This window comes from Dermacentor albipictus, chromosome 7 (genome assembly GCF_038994185.2).
Source record: "Dermacentor albipictus isolate Rhodes 1998 colony chromosome 7, USDA_Dalb.pri_finalv2, whole genome shotgun sequence".
NCBI lineage: Eukaryota > Metazoa > Arthropoda > Arachnida > Ixodida > Ixodidae > Dermacentor > Dermacentor albipictus.
Genome location: NC_091827.1, coordinates 47,709,771 through 47,727,655, shown reverse-complemented (window position 1 = coordinate 47,727,655; position 17,885 = coordinate 47,709,771). Strand labels below are relative to the sequence as shown.

Genomic DNA, 17,885 nt, shown 5'->3' with positions numbered 1-17,885 from the left:
CTGCGCGAAGTTACCGGTTCTCCACGAAGTGCGCTAAGCCAAGCACTCCCCCCCCGTCCCCTAACCCAAGAAAAAGAACATACTTACCGCATACTCGGTCAACTGTGTTGCAGTACAATCGCGCAGTCTCGTTTTTGTATTTCGCGAGCTGATAGCAGCACCGGTGGTGTGAATGGCGGGAAATGCCAAATGGGTTTGAGATTCGACTCCGCTTCAACGTCTGAACCAAGTTGCGGGAAATTGTTGCATCGTCTACGGGAGTTTCGCAACGTCTACAGGAGTTTCGCAAAAGCGCAGCACATAAATTATTGGTACATTTCGAAGTGGTCTATATCGCATCAGTTTCGTCCGCTTTAGATGCAGAAAAAAAATATGACTATGCTTTTTTTTTTTCGAACGTCGCTGCGATATTTAACAAGTTTTCTAACAAACCTTCAGCAGCGGCAAATTCGAAAAATGGTAGAGAAATGCGCCAGCATTACGTCGCACCTCTGGGGTCCCGGGCGGATCTGATTTGTACTGCATGCGATATGAATAACCAGCGTAGTTATATCGACGTTATATATGTGGTGCCTTCCGTCTAACAAAAGTTCGTCCGGAATTTATTTGCATAAAGGGTCGCGTTTCAAATCCCGAAATTTAGCACATATATATACACACGTACACATTTCAAGCACGTGACTATAGATCTACCACGTGATCGTCTTCCCAGACACCCTTTCTTCACGAGTTCGTGAAACTCATCCCAGCCACATGAATTCAGTATCTTCAGCCTCCACTTTTCGTCCGTAATCTGCCGATACCAACCTTCCCAGTTTGGTCCACCACATCAAGAGGCAAGTTCATCTCTTTTTCTGACCACGCTGTGTCAAGAGGCTAAGCCTGGCAGCGCAGCATCCACCGAGACTGAACGCCGCAACAGCTCTGCATGAGGACTATCCAGCTCATCGGCGCCTCGACGGCGGCATGGAGCCCGTCGAGGTAGAGGACATTACTCTCGGAGATTACCTCTACCAACGGCTGGCAATCGGCGCACGAACTCGCTTGAGCTCGCCACTCCTGCCCCACCACTACTGCGAATTCCGCAGCTGCCGCGAAATGTAAGCAGCCATCAACGCCTCAAGCCCAGGCGGGGCAGCGGCCACGGCCGCCCCAACTCTCTGCACTGCGCCATCCACGCTACCCATCGACGACCATAAAATCATCCTCCGTCCCGCCGTGGCAGCCCCAACCTTCACATCATGAATGGCGTTGAGCTTCGCGATGCCATTCTGCAAAACAGCCCTCCTCGGACACCAAGAGGCCAAGCAAGACAACGTAATCACTAACACTCTCCAACACCTCGTCCTCATAAACACTCCCGACCCGCAACGCCTACTCCCCTAATCGCCATCAAGTAGTCCGTACTCAAGGGCACTGCCTATGACATCTACTCCTACCAAGCGGTCCGGAAGACTGCGCCCGCGGCGTGGTGCATGGGATTGCTCTTGGCCACTCATACGACGACATCCAGGGTCATCTCAATCACGAGCGAAACCCTCTCGTCCTCCACTTTGGACGCATGGGCGCGACTGAGTCCATCTCCATACTTTTCGAACAAGACTGGGTGCCCAAGCACATCTACCATTCCTCCGGGCTCTCCGGGCTCTCCGTGCTAGCTCTGCAAAAGGAAAATCGAGCATTGCCATAACTGCGGCGCAATCTGCCACCACGCGGCCGTGTGGCTGGCTCCCAAGCAACGTCGCTGCCCTGGCGACCCCTCCTAAGTCGACCCCACCGAGGACCACGCCTGCACGCCATTCTGCAAATCTGCGGCAAAGCACACCTTACGGCGCACAGAGCCTGCGAGCCCACTACTGCAAGCCATACCTCGTCAAGAGGCGGCTTTTGTATGCCAAACGAGTCGCCGAGGCAACCCCCAACCGGGCTCCCGCATCAAGGCTTCCACCAACCAGACTCCAGGACCCGCAAACCCCAGGCGCTGCAGCCCACCATCGAGTCCTTTCCGGTGTTGCAGCCTGCCACTCTGAAACAGCCCTCCAACCGCACCAAGCCCAAGGTCCAATCCCACTCCTGGACCATACTCAGGCAATCGCCACCTCTAGTCCCCCCGAGACCACCTGCAAAGGAACCCGGCCGCCACACCAATGAGATGAGCTGGGCGGGCGTAGTCTGGGACTCCCTCAACCCGCTTTATGAATAACTGTTGCATCTCCGCGCACAACTCGCCTCCCTCCACACCACCAGCCACCAACTTCAGTCCCAGCTGCATGCCCTCAAGCAGGGCCAAACACTTACCCGAGTGACAGTGGCCCTGGCTGCTCCTACACCTCCCCCCCCCTACCATCTCTCACCACCATCTCCCCTTATTCGCGAACAGCCGGTCAAAAAGAGGCAACTCCCACTTCCTGTCCACACCTGCCCGGCCAGGGCAACACTGGCTCTACACCACCCTCCCCCAATTCGAACAACTCGTGGAGGTCAAAATTTAGGCCGCTATGCAGACGGCCATCGAGACATTCACCCAAGAATTTTCCAAGCTCCCTACTCGTCTAGACGACCGCTCGCCAAATTGACTAGCGATTTAAGGAGCAAGAGGCTCGTCTCTCGACAGCCTGTACTGCCGCGCGGCCTGAAAAGGTCTAGCTTCGCAGCCTCTCCAGCAGCCCCCCCTGCTCTCCCCCCAGCTGCCCCGGCTGCAATCGAAACCCAAAATGATAGCTGGACCTCGCACTAGCCTTACCACCTAGCAGTGAAACTGTCGGTGATTTGGCTCCAAGCGGCGACTGGTTCATCAGTTGCTAGCTCGGGCAGATGGCTCCAACGTGCTCGCGCTGCAAGAGCACTTCGAGCCCTCCAATCTTCATCCTACGTCCTCGGGTCGCATCCCTCGTACGCCGTGCGCTCACTACTATGTCTCACCCTTAGACGTCCCCGAAACAGATCATCTGCTCATCGAACTCGTGCCACATTGTGCTCGGTATACCAGCCTCTTCATCCCTAACGTATACAGCCAGCCGTAATGACTGCAGCACGGCTTCGACCGACTCTTCACGCTCGCCAAGTGCGCCGCACACTAGTGCCCCTTCCCAATCGTAGGGGATTGCAATACCCTGCACACGGCATAGTGCTATCCAAAGGACATCCCCAAGGGGCGCAGTATATAGGCTCGCAGCTCAGCAAGCTGGTTTCTTCCTTTTCACAGATCCACGCACCGGGAACAATATCTGCAAAGTCTTCTCTCCTATTCCCGACCCTACTCTACTTGCCTTACTCCCGACCTCCCTTTAACCCACCGCCTACCTCTCACGCTGCGTGGTGTAACAACCAGGCGAATCTCGTAGTGGTATACCACCACCAAGCGGGACTCGTTCCGCACCTCCCGAGTGGCCCTCACTCTACACACCATCTCAGACATAGCTACATAGTCTGACCAGCTCCAGCGTGACGTCCGTGCTGCGACTCGCCCCCTCCCAGAGGGCTTCCCTGCAAACGCGATCGATTCCCATCCCTTGCACCTCTGGGAAGCCAAAGCGGGCTCGTCCGGACGTGGCGGTGCCACCGCTGGAATAGAACACTCAGACGCCGGCTGGACGGAAACATGAGCCTGCCCCAGGCCTCCTGGAGCCTGTTCCGCCATCTCATTGTTTCGATTCAGTCCTAGACAAGCTCACCAAGCTCATATACACATCTGAGGCTTCTCCGCAGGAACTCCTGGAGATGCTTCGCGACCTGTACTTCCCTACATGTCCCCCCGGAAACCACCTTGACAATACAGGCCCCCCAACGATCTCCTCGACCAATTCATCACAGAGGCAGAAGTCAGGGCAGAACTTATGCCTCAACAGCATTTCAGCTCCCGCTCACGCTGGAGGGTACAACAAAGCACTCCGCTATCTCGATTTACCTTTCATCAAAGCCCTAGCCGACATTTCAATGAATGCTGATTGCGCGGTGCCATCGCACCTGAGTAGAAGGATGCTGAGGTAGTCTTAATTTATAAATCAGGAAAACCACTTCTCCCCGCGAATCTCCGTCCCATCTGCCTTACGTCCTGTGTGGGCAAGCTCATGGATCACGTTCTCCAGACCCTGCTCAGCCGGTATCTAGAGAACAACCTCTTGCGCTCATCCGTTTTTGGTTTCCGTTCGGCCTTGTCCACCCAGGACGTCCTTCTGCAACTCCAACAGCACATGATTGACTTCCCCGCGGGTGACACCAAGGCTATCGTCGCAGTCAACCTAACGAAAGCTTTCGACAACGTTACCCACGCCGCCATTGTGCAAGGCCTCCACGACCTAGGCGTAAACCTTCTAGGCGTAGGCGGATGTACAGTTACGTCAACGACATCCTTTCCCAGCGCACAGCCGCACTCACCCTGGGGAACCACCGGCTCTCTGGTGCCTTAACTGGCAGCGCGGAGGACACCGCGGGGTGCTGTGCCGTCGCCTGTGCTATTCAAAATAGCCCTTGTCCAACTCTCCCACCAACTTGTCCAAATGCCCGACATTTCAGCTTCTATGCTGACGACATCACTGCGTGGGACAACCAAGTCAGTGATGCCGACATTGAGTACAACTTACAGTCGGCCCTCGGCCCCATCGACTGGCACGTTCGTGCACGCGGCCTAGCCTGCTCCCCTTCCAAATCGGAACTTTTCCTCTACCACACCAAGCCGCGCGACCCCACCAACCATCTCATCTCACTCAGGCAAGGGAACCATCCCATTTCCCTAGTCCCTAAGATTCGCATCATGGGCCTCGTTCTTCACTCCTACAGCGCACACAGCGGTACCATCCAAACTTTCCAGACCCACACCCAACAAGCCACCCGTCTCATTCGGCGCGTTGCGCACCGACGTGCCCGTTTGCCTACATCACGAGCCGCACGGCGTACGCACTTCCACCTCGCCCCCTCAAGCAGAAGGAGCGGGACCGCGTCAACGCACTCCTCAGGAGCTGCACGAAGGTCGGCCTCGGCCTACCCCCAGCCCATATACTGTCCGGCTCCTCAAACTCGGTACCCACAACACGTTTCAGGAGCTGGCAGCAGCTACCCCAACAGCACAGTTGACTCGCTTGTCGGCTACCGCGTCAGCCACGGCAGTCCGCACTTTACTCTCTAAGCTAGACATTGCCCTGGTCACCCATGCTACCGAGGCGGTCCCTGTTGTAGCGGGTGGCAGAGTGACGGAGACGATCCAGGAGCACATACCACACTGTTCTTTCAGTGACAGCGAACTATATGTATAGGCTGCTTGCCTATGACGTAACATAAAAAGAACGAATCATTTTTGACACGTGTGGCACAGCACTTCATATCACTTCTCCCTTTCTTTTAAAACTGCACTCTTTTCACGGGTCTTCATTGTCGGGTAGACCTCCGTAAGACCGGCGGACTTGGGGGACAGAGAGCCTGTTCGGCTGGGAGGGACGTTGGAGGTGTTGTCGAAGGAACAGGCGCAGTGCCAGTTGCTTCTGGAGTGGCCAGGCTGCACCGGCCTTCTGGCGTGGACGTGGGCCGATTCTTGTTGTCCGGGCTGGGTTGAAGAGAGTCGGGAGCCTCCGCTTTTGGGGTCACGGGTGACACAGGCACGCGACGGAAAATTTGGTCGAAGTGACGTCTGGCTAGGCCATCTGGAGTGTCTACCGTTACAAGGCGTGAACCCTCTGTGCTCTTGACGATGCCTAGGCGCCAACGCTTCCCTTGGCCAAAGTTGCGCACCCACACCTGGTCGCCGGGCTGGAATCTGGGAGGCTGCGAGTAACTTCGAGGTAGAGACAGGACGCAAGTATCCAAGCGCGAACGAATTTGGTAGTTCAGCAGCATCTCTGAAGAACACTTGACGCATGGCAGTGGGGTACGTCGATAGCCTAGGAGCACTCGCGCTAGTTTTGTTTCGAGATCGTTCACCATCGAGTGCTTAAGAAGGTCATCCTTTATTGTGCGGACCGCACGCTCTGCCAGACCATTAGATTGTGGGTGGTACAGCGCACTACGTAGATGAGTTATGTTGTTGACAGTCATGAATTGGGAAAACTGCTGACTTGCAAACTGAGGCCCGTTATCTGATACAACTGTTTGCGGCAAGCCAAAACGCGCAAACAATTCTCGAAGCCGCGCGATTGTGACTTCTGTGGTCGCCGACTTGACGGGAAGTGCCTCAATCCATTTAGTATGCGAGTCGACGACTATCAACAGCATGCGTCCCTCTATCGGTCCGGCGTAATCAGTGTGAAGCCTTGACCATTTGGTGCCCGTTTCTGGCCAACAGATAGGAACCTGTCGATGGGGCATTGGCTGAGCTTGTACACATGAGATGCACGAACGTGCAAGGCTTTCGATCTCACCATCCAACCCAGGCCACGAGAACAGCGTCCTGGGCAAATCATTTCATCGCAGATGCACCCTGGTGTGACCGATGTAGCTCAGTGAGCATGGAGACTCGCGCTTTGCGGGGTACGACGATGCGATGACCCCAGTAGAGCCGGTCTTCTGCGCTTGACAGCTTCAGTCTTCTGCAAAAATAAGGTTGAAGGTGATTGGGACACGGTGACAAGCGTTTAGGCCATCCATTCAGTACAAAGTGCTGCACAACGCTAAGGTTTTCATCTCCGTTCGTCAGCGCCCGTATGACATCCGGTGGCACGAACGAGCTGTCAAGGGTCTCTGAAGACAACACGTATTCTGGTAAGGTGCCCGATCGACAAACGTCTGTTATCGGCACGGGCAAGCGGCTGAGTGCGTCCGCGTTGGCGTTTTCCTTGCCGGCCTTGTACTCTATGCGGTAGCTATATGGGCTTAGAAACAGAGCCCATCTCTGAATACGTGCCGACGCCATTGGGGGCACAGGTCGATCTTCTCGTAGAAGTCCCACCAGTGGTTGGTGGTCCGTAACCAATACAAACTCGCGGCCCAGCAGGTAGTCTCGAAACTTTGTTACTCCGAATACCAGTGCGAGCGCTTCCTTCTCGAGCTGAGAATAATTCTTTTCGGCGTGTGTAAACGTGCTTGAACGGAAGGCAATGGGCTTATCCACTTTTCCAATTCAGTGCGAGATTACGGCACCTAAACCCGAAGGCGACGCATCACATTCCAAGCGCACTGGTTGGTTGGGATCGAAATATGTCAGAACAGGCGAACTCAGAAGTGTTTGTTTAGCCTTGAGATACGAATTTTCCTGCGCCGTTCCCCAGTGCCATTTATGCTCTTTTTCAAGCAGGAGATACAACGGGGCCAGCATCGTTGACATGTGTGGCAAGAACCGGTGATAATAAGTCAACAGACCCAAAAACGAGCGCAGTTCGCTCACATTCGTAGGCCGTGGCGAGTCGCATATTGCTGCTAGGTTCTTCTCAAGCGGATGCAAGCCGTCTTTGTCAATGCGATGGCCAGGTAGACGATTGAGTATTTGCGAAAATGGCATTTTTGGGCCTTCAGCTTGATACTATTTTCTTGAAGCCTGCGCAAAACGGCCCGAAGCACTGAGCCATTATCGTCTTGACGTTCCGCTATCAATGCATCATCCAAACCCCTTGTGAGTGTTTATCACGGCCAACTTCCTCGCCTGCTCATCCAATGGGAGTTGGTTATATGCATCCTTAAGGTCCAGTGTTGTGAAAAATGATCCCCCACGTAGCGACGCGAAAATGTCTTCAATGTTTTGTAAAGGGTACTGCTCAGTTATGCACGCAGCATTGATTGTGGTTTTGAAATCGCCGCAGATGCGAAGGGAACCGTCTTTCTTCAGTACTGGTACGATTGGCGCCGCCCACTCAGAATGTGCTATGGGCGATAACATGCCTTGCTCTACTAAACGGTCCAGCTCAGTTTCCACTTTTTCACGAAGAGCACAAGGAATTGACCGCGCCTTGTGGAACTTCGGTTGGGCGCCTTCTCGAATGTGGAATTTCACAGGTGGCCCCTGAATGTTTCCCAGTCCTGGCTCAAAAAGGGCAGGAAACTCGGTCCTGAGGCTGTCGGGATCTGCTGACGTCGATTGAACCGTAGCGAGAAACTCGGACGGCAAAAGCGAGAACGCTTAGATTAAGTCCCTTCCGCAAAGACTGGGACTCGAGCAGCCTGTAACTATCAATGTGGCAGGTACAGTCTTCCTCGCAACATGGGCTTCAAGGTGCAGTTCACCGACAATGGGTAGCTTGCCCAAGTAACAGTTGAGCGTGTGTTTGCATTTCGATAAGCGTGGCCAACTCAGACGGTGCTTTAGATACACCTCCTGCGGAATGATAGAAAAGGTGATCCCGTGTCAATAATGTTCAAGGGCACGCCACCCCAGTGGATAACTCTGCGGAAAGCCTGGAGCAAAGATTTCTTTTCCCGTGATTCCTGCAATGTGAAGACTGATGAAATATCGCCTTCCTCCGTTCCGGATACAGCGCTCTCATAATGAACTGCGTTAGCGATGCCATCGCGCCTACGACTGGGAGGCGGCATTTTCTTGTGAAATGACCAGTCTTCCGACAGCGAATACACTGCTCCTTTTTGTGCGGACAGTCGCTTGCTTCGTGATCGTAGTTTCCGCAGCGTGCGCACTCAGTATGGCTTTGCTTATATTTGGTGAAGGTCTGATATCGGCGCGATTTACTCGCTACAGTGCACAGCGCTTCCTCATTATCAGGTCTAGTCGTGGCGCTTACTTCGAGTGCGGCTGTCTCTGCCGCTATGGCAATCGTTTCAGCTTGGGCAAGTGTGAGTTCAGTTTTTTCAAGCAGCGTCTGCTGCACCACCCGATTCCGGATGCCACAAACAACGCGGTCCCGTAACATACGGTCCAAACTGGTGCCAAAGTGACAATTATCCGCAAGCTTGCGTAGCTCAACAACATAGTCCCGGACAGATTCGCTTGCAGCCTAATCCCTTGTAAAGAACTTGTAACTTGCGGCAACCTCATTAGACTTCGGCGCATAGTGGTTCTTTAGAATGGTCCGGACGGATCAAATCAATCAGGTCTGGGCTTCCGGCAGGGTCCCACCGGAATGGAAGAACGCCACCACGGTTTTCATTCCAAAGCCCAACAAGCCCTCGGGCATCGAGAACCTCAGACCCATATCACTCACGTCGTGCGTGGGTAAGGCGGCGGAACACGCCATTCAGAACAGAATCTCCAGATTCCTCGAAACCAAGGGACTGTTTCCACACACCCTCATCGGATTTAGACCCAGTCTATCAACTCAAGACACCATGATTTTAATCAAGCACCAAATCATTGATGACCCCATTAGAAACGCCAAGGCCATTCTTGGGTTGGATCTAGAGAAAGCATTCGACAACCTCTCTCACCAATAGATTTTGGACACCATTTCCAAACTCAACCTCGGAGCTAGGTTCCACTCGTACGTCAAGTCATTCTTGGGTAACAGGACGGCTACGCTCCGATTTGCCGACCTCTCCACGGAGACTCTCTCGCTGGGGAGCAGGGGCACTCCCCAAGGCTCGGTCATCTCCCCTATGCTTTTCAACCTTGCCATGGCGGGACTTGCTGAGAAACTAGGGCAGATCCACGGGCTCGAGCATACCATATACGCAGATGACATCACCATGTGGGTGTCCAAAGGAACCCCGGGCATAGTGCAGGACATCTTGCAAGAAGCAGTGAACGGCATAGAAGAATTTCTAATTCCCACAGGACTCAGATGCTCGCCTACCAAGTCGGAGCTGCTCGTACGCAGACCCACGCAGAAGAGCCGTAGGCCATACTCGTCAGACTTCGATTATAATCAAGAAATTACCGTACGAACCACTTCGGGACACGCCATACCGTGCGTCGACAAAATCAGAGTCCTGGGTATGATCGTAGAGACTAAAGACGTCAATGCCTCTACGGTTCAGAAGCTCATCACCAAAGCCAACAACGCTATTAGGCTCATCAGAAGAATTGCCAATAGACACAGGGGCCTCAAGGAACATAATCTCATCAAACTCATACACGCGTTCGTCACCTGTCACTTCGCATACGTTGCGGCAATGCTCAATTGGACACGATCTGAAAGAGACAGACTGAATGCCCAAATCAGAAAGGTCACCAAGCAAGCCCTCGGCATTCCAACCAGCACCAGCAACGAGAAGCTGGGGCACCTGGGCATGCACAACACCCTGGAAAAAATTGCCGAAGCCCAGCAGCGCGCCCAGCTTGCTAGGCTTTCGACGACGCCTCCGAGGCGCACGATCCTAGAGCAGCTAGGCTTTGCACAAGGAGACATAGAAAAAGACTTTGCGGACCTCCCACGGGACATCCGCGCCAAGATCATGGTCCGCCCTATACCCAGAAACGTACACCCCGAAAACAACAGGGGCAGACGACAAGCGAGAGGACAATTCCTTCTTAACCAAGCCTTGGCGAACCGTGAACGCTCAGCTTTTGTGGACGCGGCGGCATACACGGGAAACAAAGCTTTCGCAGTGGCGGTTGTGGACGGCCGTGGATCCACAAGATATGCAGCCACGGTAATTGCAAGGAAGCCTGAACAGGCCGAACAGGTTGCGATCGCTGTTGCGCTCACCGACGACAATCTTTCCCAAATCTACAGCGACTCCATAGCCACTATCAGATCATTCCAAAAGGGCACGGTCTGCGCACAGGCTCTCAGAATTGTTTCAAAGAAAGATATTAAGAACCACTTCATATACTGGTTCCCGGCACACTTAGGACCAAAGATCGGCGACGTCCCTAACCTTAACGAGGCGGCACACGAGGCTGCGCGCGCGCTTACAGACCGCACGGCTTCACCCAACCACTCGGAGAATAAGGACGCGCCCACTACATACAATGAAATCACTAAACACTACTATCTACAACGCAGACAGTATAGCACGCCACACCGCACGCTCACTCGAGCTCAAGGGGTTACACTCAGAATGCTACAAACAGACACATACCCCACTCAAAACAGATTACACCATTACATGCCTGAGCTCTACGACAAGTCTCATTGCACCAATTGCAATACATCCCTTAACGTATATCATTTACTCTGGCCGTACTCGCAAGCTCACGTAAACTACGAACAGGACAAGCGCAAGTTTGAAGAAGCAATCCGGAGCGAAGAACTCGCTCCCCAACTCTGGGCCGTCCAGCAGGTCCACGACGCCGCCAGGAAACTCAACCTCCCGGTTCCGTCGTGGGAGACGCCCACTCCATGAGAGCCCAAAGCTCTCGTGGCCTGCAGGACCTGAATAAAGTTGATTTCCGTCCTTTCTTCCACTCCAGGTTCTCGCTGCTGATAGCCCATAGCAGCAAACTCCAGGAGTTAGCGTTGCGTGCTTCCACATGTGCGCGCGTTGGACCGTGCGTTGGATAGCTGGGTCGTACTTGCACAGTTCCACACTAATGCACGCAAGGGGAGCCTTAAGTAGGGCAAGAGGCGGCGCGCGTCGAAGTTACAACTATCCGCCCGCATCGGATCTTTCGAGTATTCGGCCAGCACTGTTCGGGTCATTCTTTACCCACTAGAGATCGCAATTAGCGTAAAGAGGCTTTAACAGTGGTATAGTGTGCCATATTGGCGCCGAGTTAGATTAGCGGTGCAATGTAGGCTTAACGAGAGAATGTGCTCATGCTTGCTGCATGTAGCACCGTCGAGAAGGCGCCGGAGCCTGTATCTGTATAGTTTTTCTCTCATTCGGCCGTTGGAAAGGATACGGCCACAAGCCGAGACGTGGCACGCTTGCCAAGGCAAAACAACGCTGGAACGAAGTGCAGTAGGTGCATCGCACACGATGCGTGCGCGCTTCGAGACTGAAAACGGCATCAACCTCCTGAATCAGGCGTTCGCCTTCAATCCATGCGAACAGGCATCTACATGGCACCGTATGTGTTTGCATTCTCGTCAGCGTTTCACTCAATTTCGCTATTATAAAGGACTTTTTCCTCTTAGCTGGTGTATCCTATACCCGGTAGAACTATACGCAGCAGACTCAGTAGATTGTTCTCTGCTACGGACACGCTGACGCCTTATCAGTTTATAGAAGAAGGAAGAAATGCAGAGGCGGGAACAAAACTGCGAGCGCATCCCACAATGCATTCTTGCGTTCTCGAACGAACCAAACGCCGCTTTTTTTTTCTTGGTGCGGAGTTGCGCATGCGCCCACTTTTTGGCAGCTTGCTGCCGGAATCACAAATACCGCAAAAGATGGCGGCGGGAGAGCGCTCTCATTTTCAGCTGGTGGAATGTGCTGTGTATTGCCGCAACGGCCGACGCCACTCCTCACCCAGCGTAATCGATCATCTGAATGCTACTTAACTTTTAACGCGACAGCGTTAAGGAGCTCGTGTCGCAGAAAAGCCGGTGTCGTCGGCGTTGGTGTCGGTGTCGGCGGCGTTGGCCGTGAGCGGTATTCAAGAAAATGTTTTGAATAACGCAGAATTATTGTAGAATAAACGCTTTCCGTCCGTGAATCGCGAACCCATTGTCTCTGCATGATATGCGTCTCATGCTGTCGCGACAGTTGTACGACTGGGCGCTATACTTCTCAAGCACGCTGAACTTACTCGCCCTTCTCGTTTTTAAGTTTTTCTGGTGTACCACCCAGCTTTTCTTCCTTTGAGACCGCGAAGAAGGCATCTGCAAAAACAAAGTTTTCTGCTGTTAGGTTCACTCTTTCACCATTCAAGTTATCCAATTATTCAAGTTTCGCTAAATTTTTGGGAATGAAATATTTTTTTTTGCTAATCAGCCGCTACGCAAAGACAAGTGGATTTACACGAGACGTCATGCAACTGCAGAGGTCTGAATCGGTGGGCAAGAGACATGCTAGACAGGCGGAATTGTAGAGCAAAGTTAAGTGATTCAGACCGCGCTATCGTTATTATAAACTGCTAGAAAACGATGCACAGAGCTGTATTCACCTTCTATTGTATCTAAAAACGGTGTCATATTCAGTGATCTGCACTGTCCAGTGGCATCATTACTCAATTCGTATTGTATTGGGTTGGAACCGATGGCTAGTTGAAGGCGCAATATAACAAATATCATGTCATACTCAATGACTAACGTACACGTTACATAGTTCAGCAGCTTCGAACATATTTCTAAAAAAATGTACTTTCATAGACGAATATCCCCTTTCGGTAGTCGTAGCGTAGAAAAAGGTTTTTGTTACCGGTCTATTGATATTTTTTGGGAGCCTGCGATGACAACATTTCACGTTTGTTTGCTGACAATCGCAGGTAACATGAAACAAATCCATCCAGTTTACCACCATCCGCGAGTTGTATTGACACAATTCGATTCATCTACACTCTTGCTCTTGCAACTTAAAATCGTTGAGCTGGTAAGACATCCGCCATTGTCCTGTTTATATGGGGTTGAATGCAGCGACAGCTCTGATGTGAGAATGCAAATATTTCTGAACACGAATCGATACAAATAGCTTCGAATATCGAGCCGAATATCGAATTATAGGGACACGTTTATTAGCAACCTTGGTTACTTTACCATGTTGAAAAAATCGCAATGGTATTGTCAACCGTAAAAAAAAATTAGAATGGTACGCCGTTAGAGTAAAAGACTTTGGCTCATGTTAGCATGAAAAAATTTCCACTAGCTGTCTGTCTCGCCAACTTGTGCCTCGTAATACAGCATCTGATGCCTGTGAACGCACCAGGCATGCGACCTACTGCTAGCCCTCACAGATCGCTTTGCTGCCAAGCAATAAGGTAATGACTCGGGATGGCGCTGCACAATTATCTAACAAACGAGCAAGAGCTGTGCTCTCTCCCACTTAAAGCGAAGCGGCGCTGTACTGTTTGCTATGACCATTGCTTAGAGGAAACTGCAAGAGTCTTGTCGTTTCTTGTTTCTTTCCCCCTTTGTTTTGAGCAACATGCAAGCAGGACTTCTGCAGCCCAGCTTGTGCAGCAAGCACCCACTCTTGTTCTTGTTTTATTGATTTTCAGCATGAGATATCGGAGTGAATCACTGTTTTGGAGGTTTAACACAATAGCGCTAAGGGCCTCGTGTCGCAAAAAATCCGGCGTCGGTGTCGACGTCACCGCCGACGGCGACCTCCGTATGGGAAAAATCCCGAACCACGCATCCCGATCCACGCCGGCCATGCGCGTGGCCCATAGGCGTCGATGAACCAACTGAATTTCGGAAAAATTCGCAAAGTACGACTTCCACACAACCTACAGACTCGATAGCGTGGGACTGCAATTTGAAATCACGAGAAAACACAATTATCCTACGCGGACGCTCAAACACAAACCTCCTTTCCAGCTGCCGTCTTAGTATAGGAGAATGTGCACCGCGCTCGGTTCCTTTCAACACCATCCCGATGATGTTCGCATCCGCGGCGGTACCCACCGTGGGGGACAAACAAAAAAGAACCGGAAAGCTCGCCTTCGTGCATCAGCGTTCACAGGAAAACACTACGGTTGCATAAGCTGCAGTTAGCGGGAAGCGTGAGAAGTAGTCGGGGATCTTTGAATGCTATCGCGTTCCACACTCAAAAAGGTGAAGCTTAAGAAGAAGCTTTAGCTCGGGCCCAACTCCGACGCGGCCTATTCAAATACATGTAAAACGCAGAAACGTTTTTCTGAGAACCCCTCGACCGATTTTCATAAAGTTTGCTGCATTTTGGAATTTATCATTTCAGAGAGAAAGTCTCCAAAAGTTATAGTGACTGCAGTAAGCGGAATTTCGCTATATGTCCTTAATTTTGTTAGAAGGATATTCAGAAATTCAGTTTGAAAAAAAGATAGAAGCAAGAAGTTTTCAAATTCATAGGTCTGCATCAAGACCAGAAATCGCGTTTCTGCAAACGGCATCCATTAGACAATTGAAAGCGGACATATTCGATATGTCATTGTATATGTTACGCGAATTGTTACGTTGTTCACAAGGATTCTGTAAAAGCTGTATTTCCTTATTACTGAACATATTGAGATTCATGTGTAATATATCAATTTTGTCCGCTTTAGCTGTACTATTAGATGCAATTCACAGAATTGTATTATTTTTCGTTGCTGAGTCACAGAGTTGCACGCTTGATAGCTTCGTTCTTTTTGAAAATTTTCGATTTGTTGCGGATATTTATTAAAATATTCAGGACCTAAATAAAAAATTCGAAAAAAACAGTCGCTAGATTTCAACTTTTTCTTTTAAGTGCAACAAACCCTGCCAAATTTAGTACAGTGGTTGCTGAGAAAAACGAATTCCTTTTACGTGTATTTAGACAGGAGCACCCGAGCTAATGCTTCCTCTGAAGTGTTTTTTTCTTTCTCATACGGACATTCGGCGTTGGCGCTGTCACCGGTTTTCCAGCCACACGGGGCCGTTGAATACTATTGCGTCTAACTGTCCTTGAACACACCTTTACCATTAAAGAACTACATGTAAGCAGCCGCGACTTACAGGAAATGCAGGCTCCGTGCCTGATGAAGCAACGGTTGCCTTCACTGTGGTAGTCTTCATATAGCGCACACAAAATTGGATATGTTTTCACTCTTTACACAACCCATTTGAATGGGTGCAAACGCTGCGGGTTCTACGGTAAAAAGAATTAAATTCTGGGGTTTTACATGCCAAAACCACGATCTATTATGAGGCACGCCGTAGTGCGGGACTGCGGAAATTCGGACCACCTGGGGTTCTTTAACGTCCACCGAAATCTAAGTACACGGGCGTTTTCGCACGCAAGGGCTCTATGCGGTATTACTAAATGCATTCGATTGGCGGACGTTCGCAAATGTCGGAGTAACTTAGGTTGACAACACCGATCCGTTACATAGAAAGGCACAGATATCGGAGTGGCTGAGCTCATCTACGTGAATCGGAACAAATCACATCCGTTTCTCACGGCTTTTGGACGAACCGCTACTTCACGGCGGCTTTCAGGTAGATCAAACGCGGAGCGTAGTATTTGATCTGTATAAATCTCAGGTAATTGTCGTAGTTTTAACAAGCGGCCAAGCGCGTTGCACAGAATTTAGTTCTGCCACGAACGGCTATGAGCCAGAAACATCGAGGGATACTATAGACTAGGTGTTTGTTTTTGCTGGAAAAGCTAGGTTGTTCTCTTGAATGGCGTTGTATTTGTAATTGTACAATCTCAAGGTAAACGCAGAACTGAAGCTTTCATCACCCGTTATCAAAACATTAGCAAGGTAAGACTCCTCTGCAGAGTGGTGTTAGATTCACGGTTTTTGTCATCTGTACACACAGTAGACAAACATAAAACTACTAGGTCAATGATTCAGGTCACTAGCGTTTCAAAATGCCTTCGTTATTTAAAATTTGCTTCACAGTACTAGCGAGAATTTCGGCAATCTTTTTGCCTCACTTTCTCTTCAGAGTTTAGTATTTTACTTTTGCACAAAATCCAGAAGGCTAGTAGAGGATCAATGGCAAAATAGACATACAAAATAGCGAGAAGGCGGGAATAGGCATCACATGGCTGTCCAAATATTTGATGTGCATGTGATGCCTATTCCCTCTTTTTCGATATTTTGTATGCCTATTTTACCATTGCCAAATATTTGATGTGCATGTCGAAAACAAAGCAAAAAGGAAAATAGACTCATGCTTCCCACCAGAACTGAAATATTCAAGATGTACACTAAGTAAATCCTAATTCCTTGTTTTTTATAGGTCTAATATATAACGATAAAATTATCATTCACTATCCTTATTGAACTTGCCATTATTTGGAATTTCTATACCACAGCGGCACAAAATTGGTCTTTCATGTGAAGTAATTCTGCATATATGTTCTTTAATTGTCATGATAACAGTATTCAATAAAGGGTAAATAAACCAGTTCATGGTGAATTATAGGAACTACTGACTAAATATAATGCGCAATGAGGACGAGAACACGACAACTTACAGTAATTCTACACTGTGTTAACATTTTGTGCGAAGACGAACACAAGTCTGTTTGGATCTATGTATTCCAAGTGGGTCATAATTCTAAGAGCCTGTTTCTGTAGTCGTACTAAAAGCTACAGATATGTGGGGTGCATATTGTTACAGAAATCGATGCAGCGATCGGCGTCCTGCATCAAAAAGTTTGACAAAGCCAATCGCTGCATCGATTTTCTTTGTCTCTCTCTCGGCGCGGCTTCTGTGCCGATCCCAGACAACTCCGCGACGCCAGCAGTCTCCGCCTGCTGGCGTCGCAGCGTCATACATACTTTTAGATGCACACAGCTTTAGATGCAAAGTTTTATGTGCAGAGAGTTTTATGTGCAGAGAATTTTATGTGCACAGAGTTTTATGTGCACATAGCTTTATGTGCACATAGTCTTATGTGCACAGAGTGTCACATGCACAGAGTTTCCCATGCACAGAGTTTTACATGCACAGTGTTTCCCATGCACAGAGTTTTACACGCACAGAGCTTTACGTGCACAGAGCTTTACGTGCACAGAGTTTTGTGTGCACATAGTTTTATGTGCACATAGTTTTATGTGCACAGAGCTTTATGTGCACAGAGTTTTATGTGCACAGAGTTTTATGTGCACAGAGTTTTATGTGCACAGAGTTTTACATGCACAGAGTTTTACGTGCACAGAGTTTTACGTGCACAGAGTTTTACGTGCACAGAGTTTTACGTGCACAGAGTTTTACGTGCACAGAGTTTTATGTGCACAGAGCTTTATGTGCACAGAGTTTTATGTGCACAGAGCTTTATGTGCACAGTTTTACGTGCACAGAGTTTTATATGCACCGAGTTTTATATGCACCGTGTTTCATATGCACCGAATTTCATATGCACCGAGTTTCATATGCACCGAGTTTCATATGCACTGAGTTTCATATGCACCGAGTTTCATATGCACCGAGTTTCATATGCACCGAGTTTCATATGCACCGAGTTTTCTGTGCACCGAGTTTTCTGTGCACCAAGTTTTATGTGCACAG

The 17,885-nt window shown here is 50.2% G+C and overlaps 1 protein-coding gene across 1 annotated transcript in view; it reads right to left on the bottom strand.

The window, feature by feature from the left end:
- The window catches only part of LOC139047970 (uncharacterized), a 136,252-nt gene that overhangs the window by 44,540 nt on the left and 73,827 nt on the right, over positions 1 to 17,885 (bottom strand). Inside the window, exon 9 of the mRNA XM_070522206.1 lies at positions 12,509 to 12,581. Within this exon, the coding sequence (XP_070378307.1) occupies positions 12,509 to 12,581 (73 nt within the window). The remainder of the gene's footprint in view (positions 1 to 12,508; positions 12,582 to 17,885) is intronic.